At 36.5% G+C, this 26,930-nt stretch overlaps 1 protein-coding gene across 6 annotated transcripts in view; it reads right to left on the bottom strand.

Annotated features, from left to right (window-relative positions):
* The window catches only part of LOC134665829 (3',5'-cyclic-AMP phosphodiesterase), a 614,694-nt gene extending 590,421 nt beyond the window's left edge, over positions 1-24,273 (bottom strand). For 4 of the 6 annotated variants that reach the window (XM_063522834.1, XM_063522831.1, XM_063522833.1 and 1 more), the window contains exons 1-2: positions 24,006-24,273; positions 5,134-5,308 (exon numbers count right to left, since the gene is read on the bottom strand). In XM_063522834.1, coding sequence (XP_063378904.1) covers positions 5,134-5,308; positions 24,006-24,162 — 332 coding nt within the window. In that variant the 5' untranslated portion in view covers positions 24,163-24,273. The remainder of the gene's footprint in view (positions 1-5,133; positions 5,309-24,005) is intronic. The other 2 variants (XM_063522835.1, XM_063522837.1) reach the window with 2 other exon arrangements.
* Between the last annotated feature and the right edge of the window lie 2,657 nt (positions 24,274-26,930).

Here is a 26,930-nt window from a genome sequence, read left to right on the forward strand (position 1 = left end):
TTTGGGAACAAATCAAATTGGTTTGATTTGTGTTTTTTATTATTTGTTATTTTATTAGTCACACTACTAAACATATATCTTATCTTATACATTTAAACATGCATAAAAATTATTTATACTTCCCAAGTTCGGACGGCATCGGCAGTCACAACATTATGTAACATATTATGGTGTCAATGGAGCAATAGGTAGCAGGTAAGTAAGTACTGTAACATAACATAGAATATTGCCAGCGTGTTTTATCGTTTCCGACTCACGTGAATAATTTAGTTGAAGAGTTGACGGAAATGAGTGAATTTGACCGATTTTTAGCTCTGAGCATTGAGATAATCCTCTACAGCGTGTTTTTTTTTTACATATTTAATAAAAATATGACATTGGTCTAAAGCTTTCTTATGGAGAACTAAATTAGACTATTGTGTCATTCGTAACACCAGGTAGAAGATAGATTGTTTTCTGCTCGTGTACGACCAATCGTTGTAATATTCATACCATTCTTAAAATATATTCCAAAAAGATATCCATATAAACAAAGATATCATTATAAATAGTTGTGCTGTGTTTGCTCAAAGCGATAAATTCGACGGTCCGTGGTTACCTTTACCCCCAATACTCGTACCAAAAGCGTGACCCTTGAAAAAACGACTAGATTATTGGTTTATTTTTATGCACATAAAATTAAGCTCCGCAATAAGGGTCATGAAAAATCGGGTTAAACAATAGGGTAAAGCCAGCATGATTCGTTTCCGATATCCATTGATCCGTGCCGTTCCGTGCAAATACGTACGTTTACAGTGATTTAATTGAAAAGCCAATTTTGGAACTGTTTTGGAATGTAAAGTGTCGATGTGAATACACGTTTCGATTAAATATGTGGGAGTATGTAAGATATTTGATAGACTGCCTTGAAGAAATAAGAAAGTAAACAAGGTAATTAAATTTCAGGGGTTCTAATCGTTAATAAGTTTGATTGAAACCTAGTTAGGTATTGACAAGTACTTAGCACGTTTGATCATGTTTATTACATTACGAACATATTTGATTCATGAATCAAATAGTAAATAGAGTAATGACAAGATAACAGTTTCTAGCCTACTGTCAGTTACAATAAGGTACCTAATTGAAACACCATCAGACAGCATGTCACAATTCCCTGCCATGTCATGTTAATTATGTGCTGTCTCGACTAGTCAACTGTGACAGTGATGAATTTCACTTCTGCTTTTGCACTTTGACTGTGCAGAGTTTAAAACTATTATCAGGCTAATCTCAATAATAACAATAAAATAATTATTTAGTTATCGCCTCGCCCGCGCCAATACATCTAGGTACGTGTAAGTACGAGCGAAATGTTAGTCTCGGTAGACCGGGAGGCTGGTCCACAGGAGTCGAGTGCTAAGTAAGGAGTCTCGCCACTCTCGCCCGAGGAGCGAATTACTGATTTTTTTCCCTTAACAATTTCAAACATTGAGGTGACGCGAGAAAGTTAAGAAAAAGAAGAAGAAAATTAATTTAATTGTAAAACTGTATAAAGGTTCTGTAATATGTACCGGCGTCAAACAGAAAGCACTTTCCTTAAATACCAATCAAACCAACAAAACCCGGCCGTATTTACTTTAGAAAGTACAACAGAAATGTAAAAGTACGATCCATCAAACCGGAGGGAATGAGAATTAAACCCATCTTAAACCACATTCGTCTCCCTGTCACTTGGCTAAAACTTCCAAATGCTTCCTAAGTTAGGGGAGCTACTTCAAACTTGGACAGGTATTGTGTCGCATCGCATAGAGGCACGTAACTGTCCGGTTTCTGCTACTAATATACAGGGCGTCCCAAAACTATGGGACATCAAGGGAAAGTACCTTAAAAATCGTAGTTAGGATATATTATATTACTGAAAGAAGACATTATATTAATTTAAAAAACAATTTAAACTACATTCATAGATTTTTAAATAATTACATGGTTGAACCGGGAATCGAACCCGCTACACGAGAAAAAAAAAACTCTGTAGCTTTATCAAATTATCATACCTATCGAAAAGCTTCATAATAAGAATTATTTTTTGCAAAATAACATAGTTAAACAGTGTCAAAAATAAAAGGAAGACCATGAATTTTAACATTTTTCATTTAAAATTAATCAATTTAATTTATCAAATGCTCAAAATGAGTCCCATTCTGTTGAATGCATTGTCGCACTCCTTTGATTATTTCGCTAAATTTCACATCAAACGTTAATATTCATGGTGTTCCTTTCATTTCTGACTCTATGTTATTTAGCAAAAAATAATCCTTATGATGAAGCCTTTCGATCGGTATGATAAAGCTTCAAGGTAATTTTTTTTCTCGTGTAGCGAGTTCGATTCCCGGTTCAACCGTGTGATTATTTAAAAATCTATGAATGCCGTTTAAATTGTTTTTTAAATTAAAATAGTGTCTTCTTTCAGCAAAATACCCTATCTACGATATTTAAGGTACTTTCCCTTGATGTCCCATAGTCTTGGGACACCCTGTAAGTATAACTTTCTTAGATACCTACTTGTACGTACTGATCCCTCGTATATTATTAATGAAAACAATACGAGTAAGTCGTTCGTCGGAGTTTCAAGGATATTGGACATTTCACAAACTTCGGTTGAAATACCGGTGATGGCCTGATGCGCACTAATTTAAAAAATTTGGCCCTTCTTATAATAACTGAGAGATTTGCTATGTAACATTAAAATTATTGAGCTATTGATTGTTGATATTTTCAAGAAAGGGAAATATATAAATTAGCTGATAATAAGGCTTTCCGAAACAGGTCGCGCGAGAGACTAAAAATACGTGACTGTAAAATTAGTTTGATCCTATGTCATGAATATTAAAAAAAAAGGAACGTTGTCGAACATTGAATAAATCACTAAAGTCACACGCCTAACAAATAATTCAAGTGTGGCTCCAAATTGCGACATTGAAATATTTTTAATATTAAAATGTTGAAGGTTTTAGAGAGAAATATATTTCCTTTTATTTGAAAATGTAAAAGGGACTGATGGCTGTGATTAACCACCTTGAAATTTGCTGAAAAAAGCATTGTGAGGATCCCTAAAACATTGATTTAAAAACATATAAGCAATACACATTTGATATCGTGACATTGATTTAAATACGAAATATATTTGATGGCCGATTTGAAAAGCTGCTTTGAGAAAATAATCTCAGATCAAACAAATCAATTGTCAGTGTCAATATTGGATCTATTTGACTTTTATGAATTTTTGTTTTTGTTCCAACAGTAGATACCTATACCAGGTACTATAGCAGGCGTGGTAAAAAGTACGCGTCGAACAATACGAAAACGGGTTACAAGGTAGGTCCTGTGTAAGAAAATTTATGAATGTAAGTGACTTCTTCTCGTACAGTCCGTAGAAAATATGTACTTACTACCAACACATGTAACTAAATTTTACAGTTTTGAATTTCATATACTGCATCCAATTTAGTTATGGCAGGTTAGGGCCCTTTAACTCGGAGTAATTAACAATGGAGCCGCCATTAACAGGCGTTCCCCTCTGTCGAAAATAGGCGGCCAATGGTCAACCACATGTCAACCATATGTATGGACTGACGTTTATCTGACATGATGTACCTATACATTTGATGTACCCCTCCCCCGCAAAAAACGGCAGACTATTTTGTACCGAAAATTTTAGACATGGCGTCTCCATTGGTTATATCCTCTAAGCCCTTTAAGGCTTCAGTTACCTATTGTATTTTTAGACGCGTAGTCTATAAAATTTATAACCCTAGCGGAGTAAGCAATTTATTTTAATTTAATAATTTAACAAATTTTCTGCGGTTTGGAGTCGAAAGATCCCATTAAAAGTATGCTTAGTTTCGAGCTACTAATTGCCACAGCGAAGGTGTTAATTAAATAGACCCGTCTTCGTTATCATCTGGTGAAGACTTTTTAAACATCAAAAAAATCTTCTAATGTTTAAACTCTTTTTGCAACCTAGGTATTCTAGACTCATCAACTCACAAGTCTCAGTCTTAATGAACGTCGTCTAATTGCTTACTTTAAGTTTTTCGATTTAGACATTTGATTTGTCTTGTTCTGAAATTGATGAGATGATCAGATATTCTGTCTGATGATTAATATATATCTAATAAATCTATGTCTGGATATAATAAATGATTAAATACGACAAAAGTCTTTATTCGGCCGAACCATTATTATTTCTAACAATATAGCTATTTCATAATGGATTTTCAGAATTTCGAACACGATCTATTGTTATTATTCTGGGATTTGATTTGATTAGAGACATATAAGGTAGAAATGTCAGATCATTTAACGAAAGTAACTGAAAGGGAGCTTAAGTTGATTACGCGAGTCTTCTTTTGTGATGATGTTATAGATAGATGTACATATTTTACATAGATAAACAAACGGCATGTTCCATCTCTGTGGACGACGCTGTTGCTGAAAACTAGAGATGCCTCGAATAATGAATTTGGCCGAATACCGAATATTCGGTCCCGTCTCTCGGCCGAATACCGAATATTCGGCGACCGAATATTCGGCATGACATGCGAACATTTTGAGTCACAATTATTACGAAAACTGTTCGCCAAGAAAGCACAACGTTTGCTAAGATATATGTTTATGTTGAACAGAATTAATTAATGTAGTTAGAGTCAATCAAATCAGACCCATGTTAAAAATATAATATTTTGGAATCAACAATTGTTCAAAAACTTGCCTTCTTATTAAACCACTTTCCAAGAATACATTTTATATATTAAATATACCTAGTTTTTGGTTATTTTTTGTGAAATTATCTTTTTATGTAGGCGTAACAGATACATATTCGGTACTAGGCCGAATAGTAGGCAACATTCAGCCGAATACCGAATATTCGGCAAAGTGGCCGAATAGGCCGAATACCGAATAGTTGCCGAATATTCGAGGCATCTCTACTGAAAACGGCGACAGATCGGACCCATTCAACTACAGGCCTATCGCTAGGTAATTTTCCTCCCTTCTTATGGAGCGTCTTAAGGTCATGGGGCGTATAATTAACGCAAAGCTCCTGAGGTAAGTACAGTTATGTAAGAAAAGTATGAAGTACTAAATATTACGTACCTGCGATAAGATTGGGGCGCAACAGGCCAGCTTCGCCGTGAGCGCAGCACCAGCGCCACGCGCGGCGTCGAACCATGTGGATTACTCATTTGTGGCGCTGAAGTGCGCTTGCGACTCCAACCGCGGCGTCCACCGCCGCCCTGGCCCCACAGGTGTGCTGTGGCTGTACTGTGTTCTGCCAAACAAATAACAAACACATATTGTAAGCTCGAAAACTCAAAGTAAACATAATAATATACTTTCACAATGCTCGTGATTTAAAAGCGCTTCTTTATAAGGATTCACATATGTATACAGAAAGAACCACTTTTCCGCAAACGTGCGTGAAAGTAATTAGGACCCTCACCGCGCGACATACGCAGACACCGGGGCCCGGAAGGCGAAAGTACCACAAGATATTTTTAGGGTTGCGTCCCCAAAGAGTAAAAACGGGACCCTATTACTTAGACTCCACTGTCCGTCGGTCTGTCTGTCACCAGGCTGTACCTCGTGAACCGTGATAGACAGTTGAAATTAACACAGATGATTTGACAGCTATAACAAATAGGTACTAAAAAGTACGGAACACTCGGTGGGCGAGTGCGCCTCGCACTTGTCCGGTTTTTTTTTTAAATTCTCGGATAGTCGTCGTAATAAACACCGGGATTTTGAATTGACTGAAAATTCTCGTCCATGGACGTCACTCATCATCAATTCTTTTCAACGTTTATGTGATAAAAAAGGAACTTTCTAATAACGGCAGTAACCTAAAGTTTAAAGTCGCTAATGTTTCGTTCGGCCACACGCAACTTTAAACGAACCGCGACAAGAAAGATTTCTCGTCGGGTTTTATAGCTATATAGTTAGCTTTTTTTAGCATTAGATAAAACGTAAAACAATCTTGACGTGTATGAATTGAAAAACACGTTTTAAAAATAAGTCACGGCAAATATGTAACAATTATGAATCTAATACGATCATTTGTATTCTTCTGCTTTCATAAGTAATAGTTACTGATTTTTAAAAAGCGTTTTTCAATATAAAGACATGTCAAGATCGCTTAGCTTCTTTCAAGTTCTTTCTAATGCTAAAAAAAACGAACTATTATATATAGTTGTCAGTGTTAGGTTCCGAGAGTAGTGTACATCAACTTGCATGTCAAGCACATGGGACTAGCGTTTGTATAAATCAACTTTCATCCGCGACCACGGCCACAAGTCGTGCGACTGGCATCAAAATTTTCAAAGAAGAAATAAACAATTATTTGAATAAACGTGCAGACTTATAATTTGACTGAGTCACGAAAAAAATATTTAATGTCCAACTCCAAATACACAAATAGTGACGAAAGTGTTATACAACATGAACTAGGTTGTAGAACTGGCGCTACATAAAATGATTGTAGGTAATGTATTGGTACGGGGAGATGTATACCTTTTCACAAATAAAATTACAAAATACAGCATGTTCCTGTAGATAAGTACATACAGATAAACAATCGTTCCTTACAGCCAACACGTTTAATTTCCGCAAAAAAACGAATTCCAATTCTTTGTACCTATTTCCGAGGTTTTTTCAAAAACCTGTAAATAAATGCAGTTTTTATCATTCTAAAATCGGCCGCGTAACTTTTGAGCTAAGAACAGGTTTCCTTATCTGACGTTTCAGATCTTCCTTCACTGTCCCGTTTGTACCGTATACCGAACGACGAATGGATAAACCAATAATCGGAGGGGAAATAATAATGTAAGGGAAGAACTTGTGCAGGTAGGTACCTGTTTATTGTCATTAGGACAGCTATTCCATATGTCACCAGATAATCGTACGTATTACGAGGTGAACTGTCAGAACTGTGGGTAAAATGGAAATGTACCTTTTTAAAATCAATTATAAAAGCTAAAATACGTATCATACGAGTATTCAGTTTCTATTTGCGAGTTCCTATAATTGGCTCTGTAATGCTATCTAAAATGTTTAATGTAAATATCATTCATAGCTGTTGGAATTCCTTGTATAAATAAATAAATAAAAATAAAAAAACCGGCTAAGTGTGAGTCAGACTCGTGTTTTTAGGGTTCCGTACATAAGTCCGACTCACGCTTGACTGCACATTTCTAATAAGTTTTCCTGTCATCTGTATGTAAAGAACTATTTTGTGTATTTTTTTCATAATTTTAGACCCAGTAGTTTGGAAGATAAAGGGTGGGGATGGTCATTTTTTGGCTATTTTCTTAAATAACTTCGAACCTAAGTAACTATGTATTTTAAAATTATAAAAAAAACATGTCCATCGTTGGGTCACTTATTTACATATGTGTACTAAATGTCAACTTAATTGGTCCAGTAGTTTCCGAGAAAATAAGCTGTGACAGACGCAGACAGGCGCACGAGTGATCCTATAAGGGTTCCGTTTTTTCCTTTTGAGGTACGGAACCCTAAAAGCAACAATGCAGTACAAAATGGATATGCAAATTGTGAATCCGTACATAGGTTTAGTCAGTGCATATTTTTGTGAGAAGATGTCACTTTTTGACATTTAATTTTATTCTAGAAAGTTTTCAGAGTATTTTTTATATTATTTTGGTGACAAGATCCTTTTGTAATATTATTTTCTAAAAATTTTTTTTTTTTAGAACAATAATAAAGTGCATCAATAAATTGCTGTGATATTCAGATTACGAAGATATTTGTAAAACTTGACCATTTAAAAGTGCTTGTTGCTAGAGGCTTATTTGAATAAAGAATACATATGTCTATTTGACTTTGACTTTCACTTCGATTTTTAGGGGAGTAAACACGTAATAAAGGGTACCAATGGGACCCTTTCCCTTGACTAATAAGGACTTTCTCACACATCTTCTATTTTGCGTCGTGTGGGAGCTGTCATTTCCACGCGCCTTTACAATGCCTTCATATTCAGCGAGTGTGTATGATTATATTCCCTACAGCGAGATTGTGACAGATGAGAAAAAAATACATATCTCAAAGCGTTCAATAATATATAATTTTAGTAATTTGTACTCGTAGCGAAAAAGCGAAAACAGCAAATCACATTGTGATTTTCAGTTAAGCCACATAACGACGATAGTATCGCTTGTTTATAGCATATTGATCCTTGTGGCAACCTTATCATTGGCTTTTTACATGCAAATTAGCTAACGTTAAGAATAAATTGACTCGGCATTAACCTAAGGCCTGACGCGGTATTTAACTTCGATTTTTGATAACTCGTGACATTTTCCACCTCTGCTGTAGAATCACTTAAGAGCCCTTATTCCTTAGAGCGTTCGCCGATTTTGCGAAATAACACTCGATAGATGGCGCTGGCGCTTGATACGCGAGCGCCGGCAAAGCTATGCGCGTTTCAACGCAGACGAGAATAATATTGATACTTTTCAATTTAATTTGCAAGTAAATTTATTTTAACGTTATATTGGCACTCTTTTATAAGCATGATAGTAGTGAATAGAGTGTATGTGTTGAGAAAATATATAACCAACGACGAATAAATAATAATGATTGTTTACCTATGTCATGGAATTATTGCGACAAGTTCATCCATGAAGTCAAGGAACTATTAAAGTCAGTTCACCAAGGAAGTTGAATAATTAAATGTTTGAAAGATAATATTATACTAAATTATAGTATATATACATACGGTGTTGCTTATTTCGTCGAAATTGAAATTTTCTATGTCTCAACCCCTTAAATTGTTCTCTTTCACTAAAAAAACAAATGTGTATTTTTTTCAGAATTTTCAATTATGTTTTAGGGGTCGCTACCGAATTTTGAAAATTTGCACCCTCCATACAAGATTATTTTTTTTAGTCTTTTTTCTTGTTTTTTTTTATATGAATCAACGGGTCAGGATCAGGGTGTATTAATGTGCAGTTTAACATAAAATAATACCACTATTTTTTTTAAAGCTTATGCGTTTTGCTTATGCTTTAAAGCTTTTAGCGTGTTTTAGGCGTTCTAAATATTCATTCAGCAGTGCGCACTCCTAAAATAGGAATAAAAATTAAAATATATTGACTATACCTAGTATTGAATTACATGTAAATAGCTTCCATATACTTTGACTCACTGTCTCACTAATTAAAAACTAAAAATTAAAAAAAATCATAATGTATGAAGGATTCAAATTTTCTAAATTCGGTAGCGACCCCTAAAACGAAATAAAAAATTCTAATTGTTTTTTAGTGAAAGAGAACAATTTAAGGGGGTGAGACATAGAAAATTTCAATTTCGACGAAATAAGCAACACCCTAATATATACCTGTATGCATATACAGGGTACCCAAATATAAGGGCATTCCCGTTGCCAGGGAGCTTTAGTGATTATACTGAGCAACTTTTAGTATGGGACCTACACTGAAATCGCAAAAAAAAATTACTGTTTCATAGATTTTGGCTAGTCCATTTTCTATGGGAGGGTACATTTTTTAGCAACCATTTTCTTGCTAGCAACGGAAAAGCACTTATTTTTTGGCCACCCTGTATAAAAACAATAAATTTGAGAGTACTAACAATGTAACAACTCTCTGAAGTTCGATTCTATGTCTAAAACAGAAGTAATAGCGGATGGTGCTGGGCCTAACATACGGCGTTGCATGAACAAGAGATTTCCTTTGGCAGGATTGGTCCTTAGGATCCAAGGATGGATTCAAGAAGTGGAGCCACCCAGATTTTTGATGTAAATTTTTAGGGGGCGGGGCTCACAACTTGATCTTGATATCTGTATCATTTAAGCCACTAGGCCAAGTTTAGTATCATTTTCGTATAAATCGGGGGTGCCGAATTCATTGTCATCATCATCATCATCATCAGGTGTCATCATAATGACACCATTCCGAAGTAAAAACACATAAAATATGAGGAAAAAAAATACTTTTTTTAATTCCTCTTCACACTTAAACTGCTGAGCCAATTTAGTTAAACCCACATTATAGACGGGTCTAACGCGGGTATGTGAGTTAATATGTGTTCAAAACGCGAAAGTTTAAAATATTCAATTTAGTTCATATTTGGTAGGTACAGAGATAGTTTAGAGTCCCAGGGAATATAACATAGCAAACTTTTAATCTCAAAAATTATCCCTTAAGGATGTGAAAAGGGAGGAAGCAAATGAAGCTTTATTTGTAAGTATATAAAATAAAATAATATTAATAATCTATCAACCGCATCTAGATCGATAGTGCTCGTCAAGGCAAATCTATTGAGCCCAAATACGATGGAGTTATGATGAGTAGATTCGGAGTTCTGGTGACCAACTCCTGGCTCCATCATGAGAACCTGGGCTTCATCTAGATCGATGGTGCTTGTCGGGGCAAATCTATTGATCCCAAACACGATGGAGTTATGATGAGTAGATTAGGACTTCTGGCGACCAACTCCTAACTCCATCTCATTAATGGAGTCAGAAGTTGGTCACCAGAAGGGGCTCGTGACTCTGGACATCATCTAGATAGATGGTGCTCGTCAGGGCAAATCTAATGAGCCCAAACACCATGGAGTTATAATGAGTAGATGAGGATTTCTGGTGACCAACTCCTGACTCCATCATGAGAACCTGGACTTCATCTAGATCAATGGTGCTCGTCGGGGCAAATCTATTGAGCCCAAACACGATGGACTTATGATGAGTAGATTAGGACTTCTGGTGACCATCTCATCATGGAGTCAGGAGTTGGTCACCAGAAGGGTCTCATGACCCTGGACCTCATCTAGATAGATGATGCTCGTCAGGGCAAATCTAATGAACCCAAACACGATGGAGTGATAATAAGTAGATTAGGAGTTCTGGTGACCAACTCCTGAGTCCATCATGAGAACCTGGACCTCATCTAGATCCGTGGTGTTCGTCAAGGCAAATCCATGGAGCCCAAACACGATGGAGTTAAGATGAGTAGATTAGGAGTTCGGTGGCCAATTCCTGACTCCATCAAGAGAACCTGGACGTCCTGGACATCATCCAGGTCGACCGGGTATAATTAAAATGCAAACCCTAACCAGAATTCAAGTAACACTGAAAATCTGTCACATAAGCGAGAGTCGGTTGTTAAAATTTAATATGGTGTGAAAAATGTACTCTCCCTTGGATCAAGATTTTCTAATCATAGTATACAACAGTTCTCGGAACTCGCTCAATGTTTACGAAGCAATGAGCGCCTGACGATCGAGCGCAGGTCCGTTCCCTAAGCGCGCTCGGCGGAGAATGAGCGCGCGGCGTCGCTGCAGCGTGATTTATAGGTCTTTTAAAAAAATATATATTTACGGCAAGGTAGGTCCTATAGTTATGATTTTTTTTTAATGAGTGAACATAAAGTTACAGTTTGTTAAAAGATTTTTTTTGTGGCAAAATATAAGTCCAATTAGCGATAAAAAAATGTAATGTAACCCTGTTTTCACCAAAAAAATGAAGAAAACTCGGAAGGTATTTTATCATGTTTTTTAAATGAAAGTTCGATTTTCAAGCATGTAAGCCCCTCGTACAACATATGATGAGTTGAATTGTAATCATTCATATACCAAATGATTCTTGTTTACTGCAAAATTGAGAGCCGAAACGACCCTTCTCACTGCAAATTTTGAAAAAGACTTCTAAGAGAACTCATTTATTTTAGGTTCAAAAAGAGAAAATGAAAATTAGAACGTTTGCAGCCCCTAGTTTAAGAAATGATTATTTAAGTACGTTATCAGTTTTTGAATAAATACTAATAGTTACGTCGTAATCTTGAATGAAAAAGGAAGCATTTTGCAAAATACGCTCGTCTGTAGGAGTAAGGACTCTTAATCGGGAAAATTTTGCGGCACTAATCGGCAAGGGAGGCAATGTAAGAGGGAGGCCTATGTTCAGCAGTGGACGTCTTATAGCTGAGATGATAATGAATCGGCAATATGACTAAGGTTTACTCGGGTAATTCCGAATGTCTAAAACTGTCAGATAATTCCGAAAAGAGACTTTTATTATGATGGAATTAAGGGTGATTTTCATCTGAATTTCGGAATTATCCGACATTCGGTATTACCCGAATACACCTTACTTACTTACTATAGTTTTCAATGTTTTTCGAAAAACCAAACTTAGGGCTGATTTAGATGGCGCGCGAACTTGCATGCGATTTTAGTTACATTGGTTACGTCACTTACATCCAATTAAAGGTGACAGTCCATTTCCAACGACAGCTGCACTAGTTCATTTTACTATGGAAATTGACAATGACAGTGACGCGTTCAGTACCGGTAGTGCAGCTGCGGTTAGAAATGGAATGTTACCATTAAGGTGACAGTCCATTTCCAACGACAGCTGCATTACTGTTCATTTTACCACTAAGCGACGACCATTGTTACCATTAAGCGACGGATCAAAACCCGCAATGTAATTACAGTCGCAAGCGCGTTCTCGCATCGTCTAAATGAGGTCTTAAGAATTCGCGTCTTTTTTCACAAAAGTGGTCGTTATGTCACCGCTACTTTTAAACAAGTCGAATAACACTCCTATGTTGTTAATTTTCCCTCTGCGGTGGAGGCGCACCGCAATGTCGTTTGTTGGTTTAATTTATGAAGAATAAAGTGGAGTCTGGGCCTCGTAAAGAAAATATGGTCCGAGTTTAAGATTTAATTGTTTCATATTGAATTCTTGGCTCGTTAAATAGAAAATGGGGGATAAGTATATTAAGTATAATCTATAGCATTTTCCTCTTTTCTTCGAATGGAAATATTAAAACAATATAGTTAAAGGAAGTATGTGCTCAATTGAGCACCAATTACCATAGACTGTAGTAGCGCCAGTAGTAAGCCTCATGCGCGAGAGGGCTACACACACAGCACACCCACATACACCTTTGAATTTCTTCACAATCGATGCAGGTTTCCTTACGACGTTTTCCTTTATTGAAAAGCTAGTGGTAAATATCAAATGATATTTCGTACATAAGTTTCGAAAAACTCATTGCTACGACCCAGGATTTGAACCCGTGACCTCCGAATTGAAAGTCGGAAGACTCGGAAGTCATATCTACTCCGCCAACACCGCTTCAAAGAGATAAGTAATCAGTATTATTTTTTTCATGTAGGTACGGGGGTTATCAGATTAAGCGGAATCTGGGCTCGATTCGGATTTTGAAATAGTCATATATTCACATCTAATAGATATTATCTTACTCTATCTAACGTAAAAGTGACATTGGTTGCCCGAATTGCGCTGCAAAAGAGAACTAGTTGATATCTAAACTATAACGTATCTAGAATGGATCTAGTACGTGTAGTCTCTTGTGAATATCTTGAAGTTCGAATACGGCAGTCTGTTTATAAGAATATAACTGTCACGCGCTTTGTATAGGTAGAGGTAGGTAACTGCCTACTATAGCACAATCGGATTAAGACTAACCTCGAAATCTCTAGAACAGTCCTGAAAGGACCCCGCAGCAACATAGGGAAAAAGTGGTTTCAGTTAAATCTCACGAAATTTTACTATGATGTTAATTTGGCTCTCCTGATTATTTTTTTGTATGGGCACAACTCTCTCAGAAGTATACTTTCAGAAATAAGTATGTAATTTTCTATTTACGCGACATGTTTTCTAAAATCGATATATTGTTATGACACGCACTGACAGTTACTGACGTTATAAGGTGCAGCCACCAACTGTCAGGAGGAGGAATTACGTAAAAATGGCTAACAAACACGTATTTTGTATACAAAAATTACATTGATTATTTCTGAAAGTATACTTCTGAGAGAGTTGTGCCCATACAAAAAAATAATCAGGAGAGCCAAATTAACATCATACTAAAATTTCGTGAGATTTAACTGAAACCACTTTTTCCCTATGTTTGCTGCAGGATATGTATGTTATGTATGTTATGTATGTATGTTAATTAAAGATCTCTTTTTCATGCCCACACTAATTGACACAGCATACATTGAGTACCAAATTTCAGGACTGTTCTTAATATTTCGAGGGTAGTCCTAATCCGATTGTGCTATGATACTAACTGATCAGTCATTTTGCAAAGACATTCGGCCCCAGCTCGAGAATCAATCAATTAAAATCTTTCGAATGGGCTTGAACATTATGTATTCATTTATTTCATAAATGTACCATATACGTTACACCTTGATAACATTTTTGAAATTACATTACTTACACAGTTGTATTAGACAATTCCAATCATTAATAATAAAGAAGACACATTACACCACACACACAATCACATTACTAGACGTTTTATATAATTTATTTATTGTCCAGTCACTCTAGTCAATCAGTCAGTCTGGACGCGATCCTGTAGGTCATCCTAACCTAAGTAGGTATTGTTACGCGGATAGAGTGGAGGCAGATCTCCGGGGGCTCAGCGTCAGAGAAAACTGGGGTGAATCCGCGCAGGGCCGGGTATTGGCGTGTTCGGTGTTGGACGCCAAGACTCATTCTGGGTCATCGCGCCAAACTACATAGTACCTAAGTAAGTAGTAAATGGTCTAGTTAATGATTTGTTTTAGACGACCTACATTTTTAGATTAAATGAAAGACTTGACTCTTGAAAATTAAAATATTAATTAAATTTATTTAACATACATATATAATAAATACTTCACTCGACGTAACATCATATCAATAGCTAAATATATGAAGCATTTAAAGCTCAAAGAGCCCTCTTAATTAAGCCTTTGACTTGTTAAGATTGGCAGACTAAGTAAGAAAATCTTTAAACGTTCGTAATTAAACCCGTGGCTGTGAAAATGGATGGAATATTGAATATCTCAATTAACTAACAATAAAGATATCCCAAGTGAATGGGACAAGGGCAAGAGGCCTGTCACGTGGCGTGGGCGTGAAGATATGAAGTGAAACGATTACCAATATAAAGTTAAGAGATATTTACTCGTCAGGTTAGCAGATTGTACATCATACATAAACATCTCTGAATAATATCACATTTAGCCAACTTGGAATATTCATCATCATCATCATTTCAGCCTATATACGTCCCACTGCTGAGCACAGGCCTCCTCTCATGCGCGAGAGGGCTTGGGCTATAGTCCCCACGCTAGCCCAATGCGGATTGGGGACTTCACATACACCTTTGAATTTCTTCGCAGATGTATGCAGGTTTCCTCACGATGTTTTCCTTCACCGAAAAGCTAGTGGTAAATATCAAATGATATTTCGTACATAAGTTCCGAAAAACTCATTGGCACGAGCCAGGATTTGAACTCGCGACCTCCGGATTGAAAGTCAGACGTCATATCCACTCGGCCACCACTACTTGGAATATTGGCCAACCACATAAAAAAACATGTTTTATGATATCTTCTAAGATGCACTACGTTTTACTTAATTTATTTTCATGCTAATTACCTCTTTTCTCCAAAAGAAAACTCATAACAGGCACAGTACCTAATACTTGGGTATTTTAAATATATAAAATTATTTTAAAATTGACACCGAAATTTGATATTTAAGACAAGACACTATGATTCTGGGCGTTTTCACAAATCGTTGTTGGTGACGTATGTGGAATTCCACTTTGGGAAATATTTTAAATTATTTTATGGTGTAGCTAATTAGATAGTTTATTGTTTGAGGTGCATAAAAATACTAAATTTATTGAGATATATTAACAATTCCAGTAAATAATCGCAATTAATCTCGTGTCAGGCTAGGTCAAGGTTCCATTACGTCACTGATTTTGCGATTGATAAACAAAATACAGGAAGGGTTAAAGTGTTTTAATTTTTATTCATCAAAATATAAACAAAAGAATCTTTCAAAAAAAAATATAAACGTCTTCTAAATAAAACAAAACAACCCCGTTTTTATCAAAAAACTTTCCCTTACGCTACTTTTCAGTACTTTTTACTATATATTATTGTCTACAGCTTGACAAAATGACTAATATTTTAATGAAATATTAATAAATCTCTGATACATAATAAAGTTAAATAACTTTTACAAATTAACATCGTAAAATCGTTAGAATATTGTATATAATATCTTAAGAAATACATCACAGCCATAGCAGGACATATTAGGCCAGTCGGCCCAGTGGCGTAAGCTAGAACACAAAATGGCGTTTAGGAACTAGAAGGCAATGTTCATACTGCTTTGCATTTTCAAAAAATAAAGTAAACTACCAGAATTATTTTATTTGTGACCACCTCCACAGCTCCGATGTTATGATGGTGACTGTACATCTTGTAATTTTACATTGTACAGTGGGTCTGATGAGGTTATAATACGCACACAATATATAAATTTATTACCTTTAGCAGCTTCGTTATGAAACGACCCTAAGAATTCCATTACGTCACTTTTTATTTCCATTCACGCTATGGTGGCGTAATGGAGGTAACGTATAAACGACAACGCAACATTAAAATGTAAATTGCAAATTATCTATTAGATCTTCAATTGAATGTGTTATTTATTCGGAATAACGAATAAATAACAAGTTCAACAAATTAAAAAGTTTTAAGTAGAGGATTATCTTACCTTATTAAAATCAGGCGTCGTATTGGAAGTTTTGTTTTTGACTGAATGCCACGCGACCACTCTAAACTCATAATGCGCATCAACTGCCGTAGTTTTCAACAAAATGGCGGCTGCTATTGCCTTGAAATGTTGCCTTAATTCAAAATCAGATCGTATTTGTTTAAAAAAATGTTGCCAAGCCTTTAAAACTGCGGTGGCGTAGTATGGAAATTCCGCTGTACGCTATTCTGCAGGACAGGACAAAATACGTTGTTTTTAATTAAATTTGTACTGTACTACTCGAGTTTAAGGTTTAGAATTGAGGATTAGTTTATTGTTGATCAGAAAAATAGCCGTTACTTTGAAATAGTCTTGGAATAATATTTTTTTTCTTACTCTGATCTTTGCCTGGGTAGTATGGGACACGTCAAAATTGGACTACTTTTTTAAGGTTTTTCGGTTTTATTTAAAATTTTGCAATGCTAAATGCGTTATTTTAGGACCAATAAAAAGCCTAATGAGTTGTTTAATTGAAAAGTACAACATTTTATCATACGTCTGGGTAATATTCAAGAAAATAGCTAAGGAAGTCATGGGACACGACTTTTTCGTATGAACAACGATTTGTGAAAACTCCCTTCTATGTTTCGCCTTTAGTTAAATTTTATTTAATTTCTACAATTTCATGTTCTACAGTATTTATGATACAGTATTATGATAAACGCACAAATAAATTATTTTACCAGGATTCAAACCCGGGACCTCCTGTCTCGTAGGAGTCGTAGGCAGAATCATTACCGACTTATATCGCCGTTCTATAATTATGCTTATATGGATTTTGTGTTGTTTTTGAAGACACCCTTTATTTGACTTTGAAACTCACTAAACACCGCTCTGTGTGTCCTTTGTCTAAGTTTTTTCAAGTACGAGTAGTATCAATAAACAACAATATGTGCAAGCAATTACATAAAAAACCCAAACGTAAAAAGTAGCATCATTCCATCGCAACATCTCAGCGCAATCGTTAATAGACGTAGATAGGACCTAAAACTTATTTAGGGTTCGCAGAATTCCCGAAATGGGCTATTGATAACGTTATCTATGCACACAAGAAAATAGAAAGGGCGATTCCCAAGAGCTAGTCTGAGTTGTAGACGTTATAACCAGATTTGTCTGGGCTACTTTTTACGTAGGTATAGGCTATTATTCTGTCTGTTACTGTTATATTTGTATTGTTGGTAGAAACTAGCCAAGTCAAATCTGTTGGCAGAAACTTTATTTTTTGCTAGCCTATTAAGATGTCCCACTTCTGGGCAAAGGCCTCTCCCCTTGTCTTCCACGACTCCCGACATAGCGCCTGCTCTGGCCAGTTACTGAGAAAGGTGTCTAGGTCATCCCGCCATCTCCGTCTGGGCCTGCCGCGTCCGCGCTCTCCTTCTGGCATCCACTTGGTAGCTACACTAGCCCATCTGTCTGGATGCATGCGACAGATGTGACCGGCCAAAACTAGCCAAGTCAAATCTTGAGGATTTTCTACACAGCACACTTGGCACCCTATATGTAGATCTCAATTCTTTTGTGGGCTAGTCAACAACGACACATATACACAACGAAACACAGGGAATCCTAGTTCAGGCATTTGTAAACCACTTGTCTCTATATAAATTTTTACCCCCTTTTTCATAAACGTTTCCTAAAGTTAACAAGCCGATAATAATCGTTTGTCCCTTTCCATCATACCAATACGTCGGAAAGGGACAAACGATTATTATCGGCTTGTTAACTTTAGTAAACGTTTATTAATAAGGGGGTTAGTCTTTAACAACAACCACTGTACTATATTTTTCTCAATAAATTATTTGTATATTCTTAATATTGAACTTGGCTCTCATTTCACATTTATGTTTTTGTGAGGATAATGTTTGACATCCGTATTTGCTAATATATACCGATAACATTCATTGAATATTAGGATCGTGTTAGTTTAAGCACACACCCGCTTGTCGTTCCTCTCTTACATTTACACAATAATCTCTATTATAGAATCCTTGGTTGATTTGCCTGTGTATTTCCAAAACAATGATTTCCTGAACAAAAGTATTGTGTTGGCAGACAGACGACGAATTAGAGGGCGTTTCAATGTCAATTCAAAGGATTTTGAATAGAAAATGAGATGACGGTTGAATTCGCTTACTTTGAGAGACTATGGCAAGCAGCGGCGGCGTGAAAAGGGTAAAATCAAGTTAATACTTTGAAGTACCTATGTAAAAACGTGAAAGATATATTTCAAAATACGTCTAATAATGATAGAATGCAAAAAACGTACATAAAATAATAACTTTTGTGCGGTAGTTACTACCTAATACCTATGTACCTATACCTACTATTCAAATCGCATTCGTTGAGGCCAAATGAAAATCTATTTTCGTAACAGTAAATCAATCAGGCGCTTAGAAATCCGGAGAATATCGTTGTAGATTGATTCATGATTGGAAAAAAATAGCAAAAGAGAACTAGCTTTAATAATAGAGTTACAGCTTCCGTTCACAAGTACTGTGTGCAAACAAAACAAATATTGAACAGGGAAATAAGCTTTTTGGCTAAGAAATAGGAATTTCAATAAGTACATGTTTCGATAAGTTTGAATTGATTGTACATACATACATTATAATAATATTCAGTATAATATTCAGTTCTCATTTTTTATGTGCAAAAAGATTAAAATAATAAGTTTTTGGCAAAAAAATCATTTTTGGTACAAGCTTTTATCGCTAACTGTACTTTTCTTACGACAGACAACTAATACTCATCGAGACAATTCTAAAAACCCCTAACACAATTAGGTTGCGTAGTTTCACCACAGAGTTCCTATGGCCACCTCCTGTCTCCATCATCAGATCAGTTCGACAGTACCATATTATTGTATTGTCATCAGAACTACATACAGCTGCCAATTTTCATGACGCTACGATCCTTGGAAGATGGTTAAATTAGCTACCTTAGATTCCATTACATAGTTAGTTACATACAGGTCGAGAGTTCCTATGGCACCCCCTGTCTCCATCATCAGATCAGTTCGACAGTACCATATTATTGTATTGTCATCAGAACTACATACAGCTGCCAATTTTCATGACGCTACGATCCTTGGAAGATGGTTAAATTAGCTACCTTATATTCCATTACATAGTTACATACAGGTCGAGAGTTCCTATGGCACCCCCTGTCTCCATCATCAGATCAGTTCGACAGTACCATATTATTGTATTGTCATCAGAACTACATACAGCTGCCAATTTTCATGACGCTACGATCCTTGGAAGATGGTTAAATTAGCTACCTTAGATTCCATTACATAGTTACATACAGGTCGAGAGTTCCTATGGCACCCCCTGTCTCCATCATCAGATCAGTTCGACAGTACCATATTATTGTATTGTCATCAGAACTACATACAGCTGCCAATTTTCATGACGCTACGATCCTTGGAAGATGGTTGAATTAGTTACCTTAGATTCCATTACATAGATTAGATTACATACAGGTCGACCTAATAAAAGCTTGTTAATAATAATAATACCTACATGACATTAAAGCTCTCCAAACCTCTACGTGTTGGATCTATATCCCCACGCAAGCCTATCAAAATTCAAAAGACCGGGATTTATAGGCCCGTGAAATCTAAGGAGATAATACCTATATTATGGTTTTCTTATAAGAGTTTGTGCACAAATCACGCGAGGTTCGATAGGGAGAGGGGGTCACGAAAAAATCACGACAGATCACGTTGGGGGAGGGTATAAGGAGACCTCACGTGTATTTTTCTACAGTGAACAAGACTAAGAATAAATAAATAGGTACCACATGAGTACTACATACAATTTTAAGATAAATAGTATTGTATTTATTACCCATACCTATTGTACATACAATACTATTTATCCTAAAATTAGGTCGAATGAAAAAATAAAAAAAAATACACGCGAAATTATATGGGGGAGGGGGGTAGCCAAAAACCTCACTAGATATCACCAAGGGGGAAGAGGGTCAGTAGCCTAAAACACCTGGCGTGATTTACACAACCCCTAATATGTTTATAAGTATTTTGTATTATATTTGTATATTTGTACGTGTATTTGTATTTTATTATTATGTCCAAACAAAATAACCTAACATAAGTTTGAAGATAAATAAATGTTAATAATACCTCCATACATACCACACCTTCACATAGACTGATAAAACCATAAACACAGCCCCTTTTAAGGTTCGACATAATTGGGTATAATACGACCTCCTCGCACACATAACTAAGTACTGAAGAAAGTATGTCATACCCACGCAGTGTTCCAATCTCGGATTTTGAAAAAATGCTAGACTAATGTCTAGATTATGCCAAAATTAAGCCAAAGTTTTTGAAACATGCTAAAAAAATAATAAAATGTCACTTGAAATTAGACACTTAAATCACATACATTTTTCACATTTACCGCCTTTTTCTACTGACAAGATATGCTGGACCAACTTTAAATAGTCCGTCGACGTCCATCCGTCCACAAAAGTCAAAATTCATATGAAAATATGAACCACATAAGGCGATGGCGCATATTGTTGCTGCCAAGTTGGTGCAAACTTGGCTTAGACTAAATTATGCTAAAAAATATGCCAGATGCTAAATGGAAAATTTTGGTGCCAAATCCAGTGAAAATATGCCAGATCTGGCATCATTTATGCCAAGTTGGCAACACTGTACTCACGTGAGTCCATAAAACATGGGAAATGTAGGCATTTTCGACGACATGACACGACACACGACACGACAACAGAAACTCCTCGAACAGACGCCGCGCAAGTTGTACACAGTTTTCCGATAATGCCAGATGAGACTCAAAGTTCAAGAGCCATGAATACTGATGACTATCGCTTGCCTAGCGGATGTAATAAGAGAAAAGTACAGCTATTCGATCAAAACTTTTTACCCTTTTTCATCCCTTGCAGAATAGTTATTATATAGCTAGGCACCATTGATGTGTAGTTATTTGAAAAAGCACTGGTAGCCTAGCGGTAAGAGTGTGCGACTTTCAATCCGGAGGCCGCGGGTTCAAACCCCGGATCGTTCCAATGAGTTTTTCGGAACTTATGTACGAAATATCAATGACATTTAACAGTCGCTTTTCGGTGAAGGAAAACATCGAGAGGAAACCGGACTAATCCCGATAAGGTCTAGTTTACCCTCTAAGTTGGACAGTCAGATGGCAGTCGCTTTCGTAAAAACTGTAGTGCCTACGTAAATACTCGGGATTATTCACTAACCAGACCCCAGACTCCCATGAGTCGTGGCAAAATGCCGGGACAACGTGAGGAAGATGATGATGATGTGTAGTTATTTAGAGCCCCACTGCCGAACTAAATTCATCATTATTAAATTGTTCAACGGTACTTATTCGCTTATTTATAAAGTTAAAAGATTTACCTCCGACGTTTCTTTTCGGTTATATATTTTTCCGAGATTTTTCCTCGTGAGATTGAGTATTAAATGTAAGTATATCTGGGCCTTAATGGAGCTCTAATTAGCAAATACATATCATATTATGTTTACTTAAGAGTCCGCAGCAAGCTCGGCCGAATTTCACTTTCCCATACAAACGGACTTTCGTTCTCATTTTATGCTACATGTTGGATTGTACTGAAACTTTGCACAAACAATGACATGAGTTGTATATAATTATGCCTGTAATTTGCAATATAATATAATTATGCTGTATGCAAACAAGTTTTGTAGCTGGATAAACTAATCAGTGGCATAGATATACCTTAACAAAGATTCAGAGCAATCTTAGCTAGTCGTTTTAAAATAAGAGTTGAGAGCGTAACTACAAGGTGTCCAGAAAGGGTATCGGGTATTTGTTTTAGGGCCATATTCGAAACGGGGCTACGGAAGGGAGCGGGGAGGGGTTCGTGGCGTGCGCTATTTAGTGGAGTTTTAGTCACGATGGAACAGTACTCGGGGACGCATCGCGCATTTTGCGTACGAGCGTATTATCGTAACGGTGATTCAATAGTGACTGCTCAACGTCTGTATCGTGCGGAATATCGTACACGCCACGCGCCAAGTGACGAAATGGATCAGGATGTTCGAGAATACAGTTTTGAATTTTAATCATCGCACCTGTATTCTCGAACATCCTGATCCATTTCCTAATGCTATCGTCACTTGGCGCGTAGCGTGTACGATATTCCGCATGATACAAACGTTGAGCAGTCACTATAGAATCACCGTTACGATAATATGCTCGTACGCAAAATGCGCGATGCGTCCCCGAGTACTGTTCCATCGTGGCTAAAACTCCACTAAATAGCGCACGCCACGAACCCCTCCCCGCTCCCTTTCGAGGCCCCGTTTTGAATATGGCGCTAAAACAAATACCCGATACCCTTTCTGGACACCTTGTACGTTTGTATGGAGAACCGAGCTTGCTGCGGACTCTACGAAAGCGTTAATGTTTTGCGCAACACCAACAACATACGATAAAATCTGAGTTTGTGTGATTTGTAAATACTTACCTACTCTGCTCGCTCCTTACGTAATACCTACATATTCCAGTCGACATATAAAGAACATAGTACAAGAAACGGTTTTGTAGCCCAAACAGACTGATTTCAAACCCGGAACTCTTGGGGATCAATCGAATCCGAAAGGCAAGGGAACTTGTGTATTTATCGCGAATATTTGTTCCTGAGTTATGAATGTTTTTAACCCCCAACCACCCCCAACGCAATAAGGGGTGTTATATGTTTGACGCCAATGTTTGTCTGTCTGTGTGTCTGTCTACTCAAAAGCGATTTTCTTTTGCATTTAGCGTAGTGGGTTTACCACGGGGTATATGTAGGTACTGAAAACTACAGTGAAATAATTCTAACATCACATATTTGACAGTTACACGCTTATATATAGTTATGACTTTTAAGGCTATCAGTTAAACGGTAGGTTATAGCATCATATCTATAAGGGTGAATTCATAACTGTCAAATATGTGATGTTAGAATAATTTCACTGTAACATATAAGATATAATTACGTATTTATATTATAGTTTTACACCTGATAGAGGCGACGTCAGAGCAAAAGATAACGATGACGGGTAAGTTTGGATTAAGAACTAGCCTGATCCTTTTGCAGAAATGCTATAAGTACTCATAAAATCAAGAATTCAAGACGCATTTGATCCCCCCGTCAATGGTCCAGGAACGGCGGAATTAAGTGGTACATCAAAGCAATTTTTAAAATATGAGCGTTAATAAACATGAAAAGCATAAATACAAATCAATAAAGCCCTTAGCACTTAAAGCCAATTATACGTAAGAATTAGCAAAATAAATGCGCTGTCACGTAAACACACAGGCACTTTGACACTTACGTGGATGCAAGGAAGGATGCGGCCCCTGCTCGGAGCAAGCGCGTCGCCCGCGACCACTGAGAAGCACGTCGCGGCGCGGGCGCTCAGGCGGCGCGTCTTCGTCGGCGCGCGCGCCGCCTCCGTCCTCCCGGCCCTCCTCCATCACGCACGCAGACATCACTATTTTTAATCCAACACTTTACGACTTGTACAAGACGCCCGCAAACACAAACAAAGCGAGCGTTGCAAGAAAACGCGATTTGCATTAACAGTTGTCATTAACTCACCTTTCGGTCTTAACGTATACCTTTCTGAATCACTTCACGTCAACCTGCAATAGAGGAGATTGTTTACGTTAGTCAAGCTGCGAATATATCAGGAATCTTGCTGCTCACAGGCATATCAAGTTTAGAGTTAATTATTTTGATTTAACGCATCAAGAACATGACAGCGCCATAGTTTGTCGGTATTCTATAGTTTTAGAGTAATCCTACGTTGACTAAATTAAGCTCCCATCGAGTAACCGGTTTAGGCGTGGGACAATTTAATTATAATTACAGCATCTACTTTCGTAGCGGTTAGTCCCTTCTAACCTAACTGTTAAACAAATTGATTATGGCATAACATCTAAGCATACCTATATAAATAGAGGACCTACCTATTCTATTTACGTCCAGTAGGTAAGGTTTACCTAAATACCATACGATAAACAACAAATAGTTAAAACCGTTTAAACTATCTATTATTTATCGTATGGCTAATGCCAGTTACTGGATATAATTGAAGGCAGTTAAAATAGAGATTGAGGTAAGTCTTGGTTTAAATAGCATATAGAGTCAGTACCCTACTAGGTAAGTGAGAAATTGGGATTGGTTTGAAAGGGGTCTCTATTGTTTCCCAAATAGTTTTAAGTCATAATGTATTGTTTGTCCGAATTTTCGTTAGTCATAATTGGTTTTTCTCAGAAACGCGTAACTTTTCAGGATTGCCATAAAACAAACCTAACCTAACCTAACCTTTCTATAGAATAACCTTACGAAAATCCTGATTAGTTAGCGGTTTCAGTTTTATGACTAACGATAATATGACAAACAATATATTATGACTTAAAACTTTATGGGAAACAAAGGGACCCCGTTTGAAAGATAATCAGTGCATAAAAATACGAGCTAACATATCATGTAAAAATAAAATCATGGCGCAAAATATAAAAATACGTTACTAACAATTGTGCGCCACATCCATTTGTTTTCTGTTGATTTTCTATGGATGGTACATTTTATCACCCATATAGGAGGAAATGAAACTGGAACAAACGGTGAACGAGAAAATTGAAATTCTCTATTAGGAACATACAGTTTATACAAACAAAAATCGTGCAAACAAATAGGACATATGAAAAATGTTTGATTGTAGGTACTGCTACTGATAAAATTATTTTGCCAGGAACTATAGGTACCTACTATACAACCAACTAGTCTGTGCGAAAGAAGAAAAGTCGTGGAATGTATGAAGCCCAAAAAATTCTACGACTTCAGGATTATTTCATTATTTTCGAATAGCCTATCCACCACCATTATATTTAATGGAATGGTTTATACGTAATAACCGAGTATTAAGTAATAATTACGCATCATATTTAATTACTCTAGTAAGTAATAAGCCACCAATCTACGAACTTCGACGAATACGAAACGATGAATAAATAAGGGATCATTTAGACGACGCGCGCACTGGCGTGCATTTTTTATTATTAGTTCATTACATTGCGGCAGTTGATCGATCGACTGAATTGAATGTTAACTCAATAGGCCGTAATGTAACTAAAATCGCATGCGATTTCGCCGCCGTCGAAATGAGCCCTGAATCTCCAAATTCATAAGATTTTTCGACGGGACTTTTCGGTCGACGGATCTTTGTTCAGATTGTTCCTCAGTCATTTACCAATTTACTTCAATTGGGCGGAGACGACAGAGTGCTATTTTCGTAAACTCATTAACATTCCGTTGCACGAAGGTTTCGTCGGACTATTTTCGGAGGCTTAACAAGCACATTTATTTATAAACAAAGCAATAAGAAATCGTTAACTCAAATTGAAACGCTTCCCAGTATCTGATCAGTTGAAATTTGGATTACTTACTTCCGAAATTCCAGTGACAAGGCAATAATTGATATTGATATTTGTTGAAATCAAATTTTACAGCATTACAGCTAACACCAATGCACTGTAAAATAAGTAGTAAAATTAAGTACCTAAGTAATAATAAAGCGATTAATAAGCTATTACCTATTGCATGTTTGATTCGCAAAAACGTAAAAAATATTTAAAAAGTTTATGACTCGTCGGCAAATAATATGCTAACATAGAGCTGATTTGATGATGTAGTCGGATAACCAAAGGTTCTCATCGATGGAAAAACACAAACACAGCGAGTCTCCAGAAGTACTACATAGACATGCAAATGAGAAGAGATACGATCAGCATTTAAAGTGCGACACAAAAAATACAGTAACGTAACGTAAAAATAGTAACTTCTTTTTTGTACGGTACAAAATCAAAAAGACTCCTACCATATGTCAATGCCAAGAACACACTGTCAGTATCACGTACGGCAAATATCCGTTATGTCGAACATTCTAGACACGATGTGATGATCAGTATTAGGTATAAACTAACACCAACATTCGCACAAAACTAAATTAGAAATGTATGGAAACAGGCAATCGACTTCTATCGATCGATCTGATCAAAGGCTGGTTCTGGTTTGATGAACTAGGAATAAACAAAATTATTTCAGACGCTAGAACTACCCAAATACACAAACATATTTTTTTAACTTAATTCGATTTCAGAAATAACAGTACCAAAATCCTCAGTTCTGGCACGAAGAAGATAGAAAAAAAAAAGCAAGGAAAACACGCATTTGAGACCGGTAAAAAAATAAC

This window comes from Cydia fagiglandana, chromosome 7 (assembly GCF_963556715.1).
Source record: "Cydia fagiglandana chromosome 7, ilCydFagi1.1, whole genome shotgun sequence".
NCBI classification, from domain to species: domain Eukaryota; kingdom Metazoa; phylum Arthropoda; class Insecta; order Lepidoptera; family Tortricidae; genus Cydia; species Cydia fagiglandana.